This window comes from Oncorhynchus mykiss, chromosome 11 (genome assembly GCF_013265735.2).
Source record: "Oncorhynchus mykiss isolate Arlee chromosome 11, USDA_OmykA_1.1, whole genome shotgun sequence".
Lineage (NCBI taxonomy): Eukaryota > Metazoa > Chordata > Actinopteri > Salmoniformes > Salmonidae > Oncorhynchus > Oncorhynchus mykiss.
This window is the reverse complement of record NC_048575.1, coordinates 35,967,312-35,982,942: the sequence shown is the minus strand read 5'-3', so window position 1 is coordinate 35,982,942 and position 15,631 is coordinate 35,967,312. Positions and strand designations below refer to the sequence as shown.

Sequence of the window (15,631 nt, the reverse complement as noted above, 5' to 3'; positions counted from 1 at the left end):
TGAGACTAGATTACTGCACTTAGTAGTTGTTTAAGGGTAAAGGGTAAAATGTAATGCTACCGGATAATATTTAGTTACATCATCAATCATCCTAAAGTGTCTAAAAGGTATTTTGTAGCTCAATAAAGTTACTATAAGATGGACATGAAATGTGAATGGGAGAAAATGCTATAGGCCAGTGTTTCCCAACTCATCAGTACCCCAACAGTACATATTTTTGTTATTGCCCCGGACAAGCACACCTGATTCAATTTGTCAACTAATCAAGCCCTCAATTAGTTGAATTAGGTGTGCTTTTCCAGAGTTACAAAAAAAGTGTCCTGTTTGAGGATACTCGTGGACACTGCTATAGGAGAGACTGACTTTGGTTGTTGGACACATGCAAAGAGACAGTGGCCAGGGAAACAAAACCAATGCATGGCTTTGCTGTCTAACCTTGTTCATAGGTTACTTACAGGGAAGGAAATCAATGTGTTATTTTGGAATTTGGGTGAACTATCCCTTTAAGAGCATTTACTTGCTCTTTGTTCGTCCATCCCTTTTGATTGGAATAATAATGCAGACGGGTGTCTATTAAGGCAGCTCCCCGCACCTCTCTGATTCAGAGGTTTTGGATTAAATGCAGAAGACACATTCTCAGTTGAATGCATTCAGTTGTACAACAGACTAGGTATCCCCCTTTCCTTTTTCCTAAATTTGAGGTGTGTCACACAACGCATACTGTTGCACGATGGGAACAAAATAGCAACCTGACCTCTAACCTTATGTTACTTGATGCTCCTTCCTGTCAGATGGCATCGTCTCTGAGTACGGCATCACCTTCGAGACCAACATCGTGGACGGGTTTGGAGTGTCATTCGGACGGGAGGGCGAGACCATGAGCCTGGGTGCCATGGTCATCATTTCCCCCAACCTGGCACGTTACCAGCCCGACGTGCAGTGGTACAGAGACGGTAGGTGACGCCCCAGAGATCTAGGAACTCTTGGCGGAGGTTTAATAAGGTTACATGGACAGGGAAGATCTGATCCTAGATCAGCACACCTATTCTGAGCTAGTTGATACATATGCCCCTGGGCTATGGGATTTATTTGAGATGCTCCTTGATGAGGAAGGCCTCTGACGATGGTAGGGCAGCCATTTTAACCTGATCTCGCTCCTTTGTTTCTTTGTCTATCAGATGTTCTTCTGCAGCCCTCCAAGTGGTGTCAGATGCACTGGAGTGGAGACAAGGCCACGCTGACCCTGACGCACCTGAACAAGGAGGACGAGGGGCTCTACACCCTGCGCATTACCACCAAGACTAAATATGAGACATATTCTGCTTACGTCTTTGTCAGAGGTGGGGACCTTTACCATGAGCAAAACTGAACACCACTGCTCTCTGTCACATTATCACTCCTCAGTCGATTACATGCCTTGTTTACTGATTCGCAAGTTTAACTGATTTTATTTTTCACAGTGTGTGTATGTTTGAGTGCAGACAGTATGGCCACTTGTTTACCCCCTCTCTGTTTCCATTGTCCTGTCTCATGTTCTATAGTGTGATTAACAGTTTATCGTCAACGTCACACAGACATCTCAACTGGCACCAGATAACAATGTAATCATGGTCCGTGTGTGTGTGTGTTCTTAAATATACATTGGAGTTGAACCATAGCAGTCTCTGGTTAAACTTACCTCCGCATATAATGGAACTCACTCATTATGACTATAGTAGAGTCAATCAACTCCTGTCACAATCTCTGGCCTGGTTTTGTATAACATGGGAAAAATGATGCACACTGACGCCGCCAATTTATTCATTAAGGTCCACTCTTAGAAATAAAGGTGCTATCTAGAACCATGTCCCCATAAGATAACCCTTTTTCGGTTCCATGTAGAACAGTGGAGGCTTCTGAGGGGAGGATGGCTCATAATAATGTCTGGAACGGCGCGAATGGAATTGTAAACACATGGAAACCATGTGTTTGGCGTATTTGATACCATTCCATCGATTCCTCTCCAGCCATTACCACAAGCCCATCCTCCCCAATTAAGGTGCCACCAACCTCCTGTGATGTAGAACCCTTTTTACAGAGGCTTCCTACATGGAACCCAAAGGGGTTCTCCTATTGGGGACAGCCGAAGAACCCTCTTGGAACCACCCTTTTTTCTAAAAGTGTATTGACCTCTGTTGTTCCATGTTACTCATTCTCTTGCTAACAGATGAAACTTGTGCTCTGTAGAGTGGATGGAAATGGGCCTTGCTCTCTCTGTCATGGTTCAGGGTTGCTCTGAAAAGGAGAGGCCATGTACAGTCGCTCTCTGTGGACACAGAGACCCATTGCAGTCGGGAGACGGACAAGGCTAGGGTATTCTCAGTGAGCTCAGATCTGAAATGGGTTTGGCTGGGAACAGAGGTAGATGATACTGTATATGTCTCTTCTTCCAGGAGAGACAATTGCCTGCTGAGTCTCCTTATAAGCCACAGGGCTTTCTTGTTCTCGCTCTCTCGCTCCATCTTTATCTGTCTCTTTCACTCTCTCTATCTTACAGACACACACGCGCGCGCACACACACACACACACACGCACACGCACACACACACAGTAAAATATAATACCAGGCAGTATATAGTCCTACAGTATATACAGCTAACGTAGACATATACATAGACATACAGTCCCCAGACCACATAAGTGGCTAATTTTGTTTCTCACTTTATTGAAAGCATGTGTTCTGTCTTTTTAAGCATCACCTCTCTTGTCCCCTTTAACTGAGAGGTACGCTGCTGCTATTACTGGGATGTGTTTAACTTAAAGGCTAGTAGCATTCCTGGCACTTAGCTGTGGAGCCACGTAGTTCAGCAGGCGGGGTACAGCACTATATGTCGGCACTGTATCAAAACAACAAGCCTCAATCAAAGTACTGTACACTATAGAGATCTTATCATGCACTATGGATTCTATATGTAATTCTATGCCTTATATCTCAATACAAAAAGTCAAGGAAATGGACATCAACTGTGTTCTGTACACACTCAGGTTGTGTGTTTTGTGTTAGTCTGATAAGATATTTTACTGTGTGTGTGTTTGCGAGAGAGAGAGAGAGAACTAATGAGAAGGGAGGAAGAAAATACAACACCAGCACATTTGACTGGCAATGTGTATGTTCCTGTATCAGATGCCGACGCGGAGGTGGAGGGAGCCCCTGGTGCCCCACTGGATGTGACGTGTCAGGACGCCAGTAAGGATTACGTCATCGTGACCTGGAAGCAGCCGGCTGTGGACGGTGGCAACTCCATCCTGGGCTACTTTGTGGACAGGTCAGTACCATCCCCCATCACTACATGCCCGTTCTGGTAGGGCCCCTAACCTTAAGGTTAGGCTCCACAATGCCACCCGGATGAGAGACCTCAAGAGTGGAGTCGAAGGAAAAACCCTTGGCTTAACATGACACGGCTAGGAGAACGCTTCTCTCCCTTTTTAGCACCCCTTGTACCGCCATTCACTCCAGTTACAACTGCAGATAACCTAGAAGAAGAGGGACAGATGTTTTTCCTGATCATGTGACCTGACCTCTTAAAAAAAACAACATGTGAAATGACCTCGTTATGGCTATAACAAGGGCCCAGAGTTTTTCCCGATCTTACCAATAGACCTAACTCTGGGCCTTATCAAGAAGCCCGTACCAAGTTTGTTACTGAATGTCTGATGGAATGAATTCTGTCTCTTTGCGCCCTGTGTTCAGGTGTGAGGTTGGTACCACACACTGGAGCCAGTGTAATGACACCCCCATTAAGTTTGCCCGTTTCCCCGTGACGGGGTTGGTGGAGGGACGCTCCTACACCTTCCGTGTGCGTGCCGTCAACAAGTCTGGCATGAGTCGGCCATCCCGCACCTCTGAGGTGGTGGCAGCTATGGATCCTGCCGACCGCACGCGTATGAGAGGTATGGTGGGCACCCCGATCTGGCATCTGCCCCTCCCTGCCTGTCTGTCTGTCTTCTCTCACATTGTCTTATGGTACTGCTAAAGTCTTATGTTGTGAGTATGTAACTTTGTGATGTCTAAATGGTTTTAGTATTATGCATATCTTTTCTTGTTAGTAACTATGCATCAGTAACATTCTCCTCTTCCCATGGCATACAGGGTCCTCTGCACCCTGGACCGGCCAGATCATTGTCACTGAGGAGGAGCCTGCAGGTAGGAAGGAAATGCTTTTGCACTCTTCAATGATGATCAATACTCTCATGCTGCTATAGTTTTTAAAAAAAGACCTAGTGTTCTTTGATTGGAAGGATAATGAAAGCTCTAGTCTAGATCAATAGCCTGGTTGCCAGTCTGTTGCTCTTGCCAACTCCTTGTGGAATTGTCACGTTTGGCTTAACAATGACACTGGAATAGGCAAGAGCACAAACTGATCTGGGACCAGGCTTTGAGATCAAACCCCTTATACATTATTTTTCACATTACTTCCTATCAGAGGGTGTAGTCCCTGGCAGACCCAAAGAACTGGAGGTCACTGAGGCCACCAAGAACTATGTGGTTCTGAGCTGGAAAGCCCCTGGAGAGCGAGGCCACGAGGGCATCATGTACTATGTGGAGAAGGTGAGGAATAAATACTGAAATCATATACCTTATCTGTAGCGTGACTCATCTGATCAACTTAACCATCACTGTTATCCATAACAACCACCATATCAAAATAATTCAACAAGTAATCATATTTTTTTATTTGAGTTTCTATCTGGAAATAGAGTATTATATACTGTGGTACTGCAGGTTTGGAGGGTTGGTTTTTGGAGGGTTGGAGCCCTACTCTTAACTGCTTTGCGTTGCATTGTGTGGTTAGTGTGTGTCTGGTACAGACAGCTGGCAGAGGGTGAACACAGAGATCCCGGTGAAGTCTCCTCGCTACGCCCTGTTTGACCTGGCTGAAGGAAAGGCCTACAGATTCCGTGTGCGCTGCTGCAACTCCGCTGGTGTGGGCGAGCCTTCAGAGGCCACCGAGGCCACCACTGTCGGGGACAAGCTGGGTGAGGGGTCACAGGTCACACTTCACACGCCACCGGCACCAACCTCCGGCCCTGCAACACGAATACCTATGGACCGAATCCTAACATTCTATACAGTACAGGAAAAGTACAGAAATGTATCCACTCACTACTGTACTGTAAGTCGCTATGGATACGAGTGTCTGCTAAATGACTCAAATGTCAAATATACACATGGAACACAAACCATCCTGTACATCCTGCATTTAGATCAATGCATCTATACCTCAAGTTAGGATTCTGCCTAATGTGCAATCCCCTCCTTATCAGTCTACCTGGGTTCTAGCAAGCTATCAATAAACATTCTAATTCTAATTTGACACGCACTCATTCAAAATGGAATCCTAATGTGTTTTCATTTGATCTTAGTTGAATAAACCTCTCCTGTTCCCAGATATCCCATCTGCCCCAGGCCGTGTAGTTCCCACCAGGAACACTGACACGTCTGTGGTGGTGTCCTGGGAGGCTTCCAGGAATGCAAAGGAGCTGGTGGGATACTACATCGAGGCCAGCATCGTGGGCAGCAACACGTTTGAACCCTGCAACAACAAGCCTGTCAAAGCCACCAGGTACAATGGTCCTTCTAACTGTCCTCTCTGTTTCAATTGTTGTTTTACAGAAATGCTGACCGTAACTCAAATTTGGTGTTAAAACCGTAAATTATGTTGAGCTCAAGTTTGACAAAACAATTTCCTCACTCAAACGAAAATGTCAAAAAAATGTATAAAACGAAAAAGCATGTCTTTCTCAAAGCGTTTCTGTGTCCTGGTACTCACAGGTTTGTCTGCCACGGTCTGGTGACAGGAGAGAGCTACGTGTTCAGAGTGAAGGCACTGAACGCCGCTGGGCTCAGCGAGTGTTCTCAGGAGTCTGAGGCTATCAAGGTGAAGGCTGCTATTGGTGAGTGAGACAGAGGGTGTCATGGCCCACCCTCACAACAGGATAGGATGGGTAGTGTTTTTTAGGAAGACTATGACGAGCCACAGGCCTATACAAGGAAACTATTTTTGTTTATGTTTGATGAAATACTATGAAGGGACCTATAGTAAGGTATGATGTTATGGTAGGACCAGGGAAGCCTCTTAGCTCTATGGAGATTTGATTATTGAGTCTTCTGCATATTCTTCACTGTTACTTTTTAGTTTATATGTCCATGATGAAAGAAATGCAATGTGCCCACACTGAACATGGGTTGAGCTGATGTGTTTTACCCTTCTATTTTTTCTGTCCATCGAGACATCACATTGTCAGCTCTGTGTACCATCAGCATTAGACTCCTCCCACATGTTATTTTCTATGCCCCCCCCCCCCCCGATGAGTCATAATCTATCCCCACCCTCCCTGCACAACCTGAGGCGTGGCCAGGGTCAGGAGTTGTAGACTTCCTCTAACTTGGGTCAGTGTGATCCAGCTCAGCGGTTGTTACAAACCAGCCCCCCTTGGTTCCTCTGTCACGCGCAATCCACCCCCTACCCAAACAACCAACTATCCCCACCCCTTACCTGTCCTGGGCACAAGATGTGTCAGCCACCACCACCCCCCCTGTTGTTAAAGGTACCCCCCCCCCCCCCCCCCACGCCCAACCACCAATCCCCCTGATTTATGCTGTGTGTGTCTGTCCATTCTACTCACTCTCATCTGGGAATACTAGCTCTGGTCCAGGGCATTAGTGCGGCTCAGTGATACAAGGCGCACTAATGCCCTGGACCAGAGCTAGGGATATATACTAACCTGACAGCCCTGCTCCTTTACACAGTTGTCCCATAATGTCAGTTTGCTCTGTGACTAACCAGGCTTCCAGCTGTGAGACGTCACTCAGTCATTGGCAAGCTTTGTGCCGCGCAGCAGGCTCTGTTCTCCCCACACTTAGTGACAAGGTCAATGGATTTCTCTCCACAGTCCAGTACAACCAATAGCAGTTTGTAGATGGGCTTAGACCCATTTGTGGTAGTGTCTTACACGATGAAAGGTAAATAATACTCACAATTGAGGCGAGGTTAGTATTGTTAACCCCCCCACCCCCACCCCCCCCTCCATCAACAACTACTCCCCGGGTCCGACGATGTGGACGTCGATTAAGGCAGCACCCCCTCACCTCTGATTCAGAGGGGTTGGTTTTAAATGCGGAAGACACATTTTCGGTTGAATGTATTCCGTTGTATCCCCTTTCCTTCCTTTGTTTAGGGAACTTTTCTGTCACACATGTTATCAGAATATATTAGGAAAGAAAAGCTGTACCATAGATCTTACTCATAACAATTTCCAATAGTTGTCTCCCAGTACATTTACTTGATCAGTTTAGGCCAATGTAGTGCATATAATGAAATCCACTGGCATATAGTGTGGCTTTTTCATGAACGGTTGGCACAAAGACCGCACACACTCACTTTCTCCCCTCACACGCTCGTGCTTTGTCTTTTAACTCCGCAACTTGCTTCCTCATGCAGATGTCACTTGTTGGCCATCTTGTCTTCATTTTTCATCGTCTGTCAGATGAAGATATTTTACTGCATTTGATAGGGTATTGGTAACATTTCTTGCTCTCTCTACCTTCTGAGTGTTCTGATTTGAGCTGTTTGGTTGTTCTTCTTTGCCCGTGTATAATGGCTTTTCGCTCTTCTCTGCTAACTCCTTGTAGGGGGGCGGTATTCCTCACGGTGTGTTGCCGGAGGGGGGAGTTACCAACGGGTGGTAACGTGGGCTCACTAACGCTGGACGGGAACGCATGAGGCTGTTCAGTAACCCCCTTTACACTACGCTGAAGTTCAATGCTCAGACTGACAGTGTGCCTGTGGCATGGGGCCGGGGGCTACTAGCTCAAGCTCCTCAAGGCTGCAGTAATTTAAAGCAAGGGAGGCAGTGGCCTGGTCAGAGAGCCAGGCCAAGACCTCCAATGAGGTTAGTGCCAGTGGCCAGGCAAACACATAAGTCCTCTGTAGATGCTTCAGCCAAACAGGGGACAGAGAATGAATCAGCCCAGGACAGACTCAGGTGAGAACATGTACATTTTAGTATCCAGAGTGATTTTACAGTAGTGCGTGCATACATTTTTGTACTGGTCCCCGTGGGAATCAAACCTACAACCCTGGTGTTGCAAGCACCACGCTCTACCAACTGAGCCACATGGGACTACACTCAGTCATCGTGACTACACTCACGCCAACCCTTATATCATCTGAAATAAAAATGTCATCTTTTCACCTCAAGGATTTTTGTTCGTGTTTTAAACCGTTTTATTAATCTGTCTTGAAACATTTTTATCACTTTGGTAAGAAGGTAGAAGACTATTTTGAAAAAATAATCTGCCACTGTAATATTAGTATAGTGGTCACAGTTTGAATGCATGTGGTTCTACTGTAATATTCACAAGTAAATCATTAAAACAATATCTATAGTGAAAGTATTCAACTGGTAAAATTCAGTTTTTACCCTAAGATAAGTTTCTATAACAGCTTTCACAGGTTTAAGTACACCGTCACGTGGCCGTTCAGGCTATCTACTGGCCACCTCTAGCACAGGGCTGCCTCACACACACACACAGAGGGGCTTTTGGTCCTCCTTCCACACCCTCAGTGTTCAGGCACTGTGCCGACCACCTCTCAACTTACTGCAGCCTGGCTGGCTCACACACACTCTGGGCTCTTTTGGCCATCGTCACCTTGGGAGATCAGTGCACATGAACACACAGGCACTGCGACATAGCTGGAGCTAGCCTATCACAGCGTGTCTCTGAAGTGGGTCAGCCAATCACAAGACAGAAATGGACACCTATGACCTGAGACCTTTTTGGTAGTGTACTTCCATGTCAGATTCTTCGCCATACCCCCACCCTTAAATTATGGAGAACACCATGTCCATGTGACTGTGTGACAGGTCAATTTATTATATGTAATATTATCCAGTCAGCTATATGCGCTCCCTCTATCGAAGACCAGTCACTGGGATCGTATGTGTCCTCACAGCTCCTGTGGCTAAAATATTTTTTCCCATTCAGTCCAGGTCCCTGAAATGTGTGTCCCCATAATTGTGTCAATGTGTTATGACATAGTGTCTGGTTGAACCATAGCTTGAGGTTAAAGGTTCTTACAAAAAGTATCTGTGACACAAACTGTATGGCATAATAATGTTAACGGACATTTTAAAGAACTGAACCAACCCACTGGGCCCACACTGGTTGAATCAATGCTGTTTCATTTCAATGAAAATACGTGGAACCAACGTGGAATAGACTTTGAATTGACGTCTGTGCCCAGTGGAATATTCAGAAATGTACAAGGGAATGAGTGCCCAATACGTGCTCTAAGAAAAGAGAATGTTAGCAGGTCTAAGTGATGGAAGACTGAAGCTCAACCAAGAGCATTAAGCTTCCGTCTCCCATGACTTCATAGTGTCAGAGTTGACACAGCATGATGCTAACTGGAGTCCTCTGCTGTTCCAGCGTCCCCTACTCCACCCTATGGCATCAGCGTTCTGGAGTGCGTGCGGGACTCTATGGTGTTGGCCTGGAAGCAGCCCACCTTCATCGGAGGTGCTGACATCACCGGCTACTTCGTGGACTACCGTGAGGTCATCAATGGGGTGCCAGGGAAGTGGCACGAGGCCAATGTCAAAGCTGTTAGCGACCGAGCCTACCGAGTGAGTCAGCCATTTTGCTTCTTTGTGATTTCCCTACCCTCTTTAACCTGAATTTTCAGCCACCTTTTGTCATATCAGGAGAAAAGGGAGAATGATTTTTCACTGTCTGTCCAGGTGTCCGACTTGAAGGAGAACAGGAAGTACCAGTTCCAAGTGCGCGCTGCCAACATGGCAGGTGTGGGCATCCCGTCTCTGCCCAGTGAGACGTTTATCTGTGAGGAGTGGACCATTGCTGTGCCAGGTGGGTAGTGCCACTAACATTCACTCGCAAGCCTGATGAAGTATGATAATTACACTTTAACATATAACAATTAATAACACATCACAGTACAAGTTATACCTCAAAGATACGTGTAAAAATACATGTAAAAAAAAATGAAATCATTGACTTGTATTATAATCTTTTGTGGTAATAGAACATTGTTTCTGTACATTACCTTGTCTATGGTTACGTCCCAAATGGTAGCCCTATTGCCCCTGGTCAAAAGTAGTGCACTACAAAGGGAATAGGGTGCGAGTTGGGACACTAGCCTATGATATGACCGTTTTCTTCAACTCTGAAACTAATTACCCCTAATTTCCCACAGGACCTCCCCATGATCTGCAGGTGACAGAGGTGCGCGCCAACACTCTGGTGTTGCTCTTTAAGCCACCAGTGTACCAGGGCCGTGACCCAGTCAACGGATTCTACGTTGACATTAAGGAGGCTGATGCTGAGGAGGAGGCCTGGAGAGGAGTCAATGAGAAGGCTATCTCCACCAACTACATGAAGGTCAGGACCCTATCCCCTCCAATCACTCCAATCACTAAAGTTACCCTGTAACAGATTTAGGATCAGCTTCCCCCTCCCCCAATACTAACCTTAATCATTAGTGTTGAACATGCTAAATTGACCCAGGATCAGCGTCTAAGGGCAACTACACTATTACTATCCACTTAGTCAGTCATACCATTGAGCATTCTAAATAAAAATTTGAATCCAGATTGTGTGATGCAATATGGTGACATAAATAGGATGTGATTGGTGGAGGTGTTTGTCAGTTAGAGGGTGCGTGTAAAGGGGTTTTCAACACTACTGCTTTTCTATGTGAGAAAGTTTGTATCAGTAGTAACATATTTGGTGTATGTGACTAACATGTCTATAATATGACTCTTTTACAAACAGATTAAGATTCTAAAGGAGGGGGAGACCTATGTGTTCCGTGTGCGTGCTCAGAATAAGGCAGGTGTTGGAAAGGCCTCTGAGCCCACAGAACCAGTCCTGGCTGAAACCAAACCAGGTAGGACCATGTTAAAGACCCCTCAACAGAGCAGGTGGGAGAGGGGGATGGACAGAGAATGACTTTGTTATACCAGTAAAGTCATACCTTTATGTTATCCTGCACCTTTGCATATTTGTGTCTTTTGAGTCTCCAGCCATATTTGACTCTTGTGTTCTCTCTCAGGCACTACGGAGATTGTTGTGGACATTGATGATGATGGAGTGATCTCCATGAACTTTGCCTGCTCAAACCTGACTCCAGACTCCAAATTTGTGTGGTCCAAGAACTACAAAGAGATCACTGACGAAACCCGCATTACTGTGGCAACCAGTGGGGAGAAGTGTGTGTGTGTCTGTCTGTGTGTGCGTGAAAGAATATAAGGTTTGCTAACGTTTCTACAGTAGCCTGTGTTAATTGTATCCCCTCAGGTCCAAGGCCATCTTTAACATGCCTGCTGAGGATGACATCGGCATTTACTCTTGTGCTGTCACCCACACCAATGGCGAATCCTCCAGCTACACCCTCTCAGCGGAGGGTGAGTCCCACTGTGTGTCCGTGGTACTGTAACACTGTCCACGTAATCACTTTGGAAGCTAACTTAGCAGGCTAAGAGGTTAGCAGAGCTCCATTGCTTCTGGTTTCATTTCTAATCTCTGATTAATCTTTGTGTCCTTTTTCTTTTTTTTGACAGAGTTGAAAAAACTGCTGGAGATCAGCCACGACCACAAATTCCCCAGTAAGTAACATATTATTACCGATGTTCTCAATGTTTCCCGTTGTTCATTATTACATGTTCCTCCGTCCCTGCTCTCACGTACTGTTGCACTTTCCTTCTCCCCCCCCCCCTCCAGTTATTCCCTTGAAGACCGAGCTGGCTGTGGAGCTGCAGGAGAAGGGCAGAGTTCGCTTCTGGCTGCAGGCTGAGAAGATCTCTGCTAATGGCAAAATAGAATATGTGTTTAACGACAACACTCTCTCCCAGGGAGAGGTAAGTAGGCACGCTTTGGGACTGAAATGAAAAAATACTCTCCGACGTGTGTGTAAAAGAGGTCTTCTGACCTCAGACGTCTTGGATGAATAAATAAATAGAATTTAAACTACTGTAAATGATGTTGTTCAGGTAAAGTATACTGCTCAAAAAAATAAAGGGAACACTTAAACAACACAATGTAACTCCAAGTCAATCACACTTCTGTGAAATCAAACTGTCCACTTAGGAAGCAACACTGATTGCCAATAAATTTCACATGCTGTTGTGCAAATGGAATAGACAACAGGTGGAAATTATAGGCATTTAGCAAGACACCCCCAATAAAGGAGTGGTTCTGCAGGTGGGGACCACAGACCACTTCTCAGTTCCTATGCTTCCTGGCTGATGTTTTGGTCACTTTTGAATGCTGGCGGTGCTTTCACTCTAGTGGTAGCATGAGACGGAGTCTACAACCCACACAAGTGGCTCAGGTAGTGCAGCTCATCCAGGGTGGCACATCAATGCGAGATGTGGCAAGAAGGTTTGCTGTGTCTGTCAGCGTAGTGTCCAGAGCATGGAGGCGCTATCAGGAGACAGGCCAGTACATCAGGAGACATGGAGGAGGCCGTAGGAGGGCAACAACCCAGCTACAGGACCGCTACCTCTGCCTTTTTGCAAGGAGGAGCACTGCCAGAGCCCTGCAAAATGACCTCCAGCAGACCACAAATGTGCTCAAACGGTCAGAAACAGACTCCATGAGGATGGTATGAGGGTCCAACGTCCACAGGTGGGGGTTGTGCTTACAGCCCAACACAGTGCAGGACGTTTGGCATTTGCCAGAGAACACCAAGATTGGCAAATTTGCCACTGGTGCCCTGTGCTCTTCACAGATGAAAGCAGGTTCACACTGAGCACATGTTACAGACGTGACAGTCTGGAGACACCGTGGAGAACGTTCTGCTGCCTGCAACATCCTCCAGCATGACCGGTTTGGCGGTGGGTCAGTCATGGTGTGGGGTGGCATTTCTTTGGGGAGCCGCACAGCCCTCCATGTGCTCGCCAGAGGTTGCCTGACTGCCACTAGGTACCGAGATGAGATCCTCAGACCCCTTGTGAGGCCATGTGCTGGTGTGGTTGGCCCTGGGTTCCTCCTACTGCAAGACAATGCTAGACCTCATGCTGGAGTGGGTCAGCAGTTCCTGCAAGAGGAAGGCATTGATGCTATGGACTGGCCCGCCCGTTCCCCAGACCTGAATCCAATTGAGCACATCTGGGACATCATGTCTCGCTCCATCCACCAATGCCACGTTGCACCACAGACTGTCCAGGAGTTGGCGGATGCTTTAGTCCAGGTCTGGGAGGAGATCCCTCAGGAGACCATCCGCCACCTCATCAGGAGCATGCCCAGGCATTGTAGGGAGGTCATACAGGCACGTGGGGGCCACACACACTACTGAGCCTCATTTTGACTTGTTTTAAGGACATATCAAAGTTGGATCAGCCTGTTGTGTGGTTTTCCACTTTGATTTTGAGTGTGACTCCAAATCCAGACCTCCATGGGTTGATAAATTTGATTTCCATTGATCATTTTTGTGTGATTTTGTTGTCAGCACATTCAACTATGTAAAGAAAAAAGTATTTAATAAGAATATTTCATTCATTCAGATCTAGGATGTGTTATTTTAGTGTTCCCTTCATTTTTTTGAGCAGTGTAAATTAGACAATACTGAAAATGCTCTGTCTATGGCCTTTTTTTCTTTTCAGAAATACAAGATGAACTTTAACAAGGACACAGGTGTGATTGAGATGATCATGGAGTCTCTGCTCCAAGAGGACGAGGGAACCTTCACCTTCCAGCTGCAGGACGGAAAAGCCACCAACCAATCCAGCCTGGTGCTGATTGGAGAAGGTAGGACTAACTCCGGCTGTCCTTTTCTCCTCCTCCAATCACCTTCTATCATTCTCACTCTCGTCTGAGTGCCAGTTTGTGCTATCATGCCATCTCCTTGTCACGGCTTGACAAGTACAGCAATGGAGTAGGCAATAGCACAGACAGATCTGGGACCAGGCTATCACCCCTCTGTTGTAAAGAAAAAAACAAGCCCCACTATGGATCAGAAGTTAGATCTTAACATACTCCACTAGGGGGCAGTAAAAGATTACTAAGAATGAACTACATACAAATGTATGAAAAATGTATTTGTTTAAATAATATCCACATCAATGTACGAAACACATCATAGTAACTATATTACAAGAAAGATGAATATGATTTGTAGATACAGTTTTGTTTCCTTTCCCCAGTGTTCAAAGGGCTGCAGAAGGAGTCTGAGTTCATGTGCAAAGAGTGGCACAGAAAGCAAGGTGGGATTTTTTTTTTAATCAAGAAAATAGAATAGCGGTATGTTATGACACAAATTGTAGACTACTGAATAGTTCCTGCTTTGTTTTGTTTTTTGCAGGCCCTCATTTTGTTGAGTACTTGAGTTATGAAGTGACCCCAGAATGCTGTGTTTTCCTGAAGTGCAAGGTAGGAAAAGAACACTGAAGTATGGGTTTTATGGAAATAGATCAGCTCAGCTCTCAACTTTCCAGATGAGATGGTATTACCAGGGTGCAGCCAGGCAACATCTGGACAACAACCTGAACATTATAGGTGTCTTTCGCCTCCCGCAGGTTGGAAACATAAAGAAGGAGACGGTTGCATTGTGGTACAAGGATGGGCGTGAGGTCAAGGGAGACGGGAATCTCACCTTCACAGAGGGAGTGCTCAACCTGGAGATTGCTCAGGTGAGAGGAATTCTAATGTTTCATGTACCTCATACATGAGAAACTACAGGGACTGTAACACCATACTGCACAACACCTGTCTTTACAGCTTAGAGAGTATTGTTTTGCAGATTTCTGTATACTATTTGAATGGCTCTTGTGTACATTAAAGGCTAGGTAAAGGTTGGAAAATATAAAGTTTCAATGATTATACGGCACATGTATTAACACACTACGTATTGAATATTTTAGTGATGTTATACAAACATTGTGTTGTTCATTTGCATACTGTATGTAACTATGAAACTGTATCATTGCACGTCTATGTTCATATATCATAAATACTGTATATGTTCCTCACACGTCATGGATACTATCTTCTGGCTGCAAGATTCATTGGTGATAAGTTGAGCATCAGGTGGTCTAAAGAGGTTGAAGTTTATTATATTAAAGAAGTTTATTTTACAGTAATCTTTAAAAAAAAAATGTCTTTATACAATCGCCTAATACGTCACTCTTAACTGAATTTATCAACATTTCTCACATTTCCAGTCCCAGCATCTAACCCAACCCTATGAGGTGCTAGCTATGTGTTCTATGGAGAATAATGCATGACGTGGAAGGTGAACGTATAGAGCCCCGATTTGATTATACCACACTATAATGTAACCCATTTGCTGCTAGAAATGTGTTCCAACATCCACTGAAGTAGCTAGCAATTTTACTAGGTAGCTACAGTAGTTGCCTTTGTAACCAAACAAACAGACTTGTTAGTTTGGCTAACCAAATCATCAGTCCTTGCTGTAGAGGGGTTGGCTGACGGTCACAAAAATGATGCGTGCCTGCACATCAATGAGCCATGTGGCGTTATGATTCTGAACTGTCAGATAGCTAGCAACAATGGCAAAGAAGTTGTCATGTGGGGAATCGTATGTGGCTCGTTTCAGCTCGTTGTAGCTTG

The 15,631-nt window shown here is 45.5% G+C and overlaps 1 protein-coding gene across 2 annotated transcripts in view; it reads left to right on the top strand.

Moving 5' to 3' along the window:
- The window catches only part of LOC110535626 (M-protein, striated muscle), a 43,848-nt gene that overhangs the window by 18,183 nt on the left and 10,034 nt on the right, over positions 1-15,631 (top strand). For both annotated transcript variants that reach the window (XM_036935359.1, XM_036935360.1), the window contains 21 exons: positions 792-953; positions 1,179-1,340; positions 3,164-3,305; positions 3,731-3,930; positions 4,130-4,183; positions 4,464-4,588; positions 4,833-5,016; positions 5,429-5,603; positions 5,813-5,934; positions 9,473-9,669; positions 9,784-9,910; positions 10,257-10,441; positions 10,835-10,949; positions 11,115-11,271; positions 11,360-11,466; positions 11,623-11,667; positions 11,783-11,919; positions 13,666-13,810; positions 14,206-14,265; positions 14,364-14,431; positions 14,578-14,691. In XM_036935359.1, coding sequence (XP_036791254.1) covers positions 792-953; positions 1,179-1,340; positions 3,164-3,305; positions 3,731-3,930; positions 4,130-4,183; positions 4,464-4,588; positions 4,833-5,016; positions 5,429-5,603; positions 5,813-5,934; positions 9,473-9,669; positions 9,784-9,910; positions 10,257-10,441; positions 10,835-10,949; positions 11,115-11,271; positions 11,360-11,466; positions 11,623-11,667; positions 11,783-11,919; positions 13,666-13,810; positions 14,206-14,265; positions 14,364-14,431; positions 14,578-14,691 — 2,783 coding nt within the window. The remainder of the gene's footprint in view (positions 1-791; positions 954-1,178; positions 1,341-3,163; positions 3,306-3,730; positions 3,931-4,129; positions 4,184-4,463; positions 4,589-4,832; positions 5,017-5,428; positions 5,604-5,812; positions 5,935-9,472; positions 9,670-9,783; positions 9,911-10,256; positions 10,442-10,834; positions 10,950-11,114; positions 11,272-11,359; positions 11,467-11,622; positions 11,668-11,782; positions 11,920-13,665; positions 13,811-14,205; positions 14,266-14,363; positions 14,432-14,577; positions 14,692-15,631) is intronic.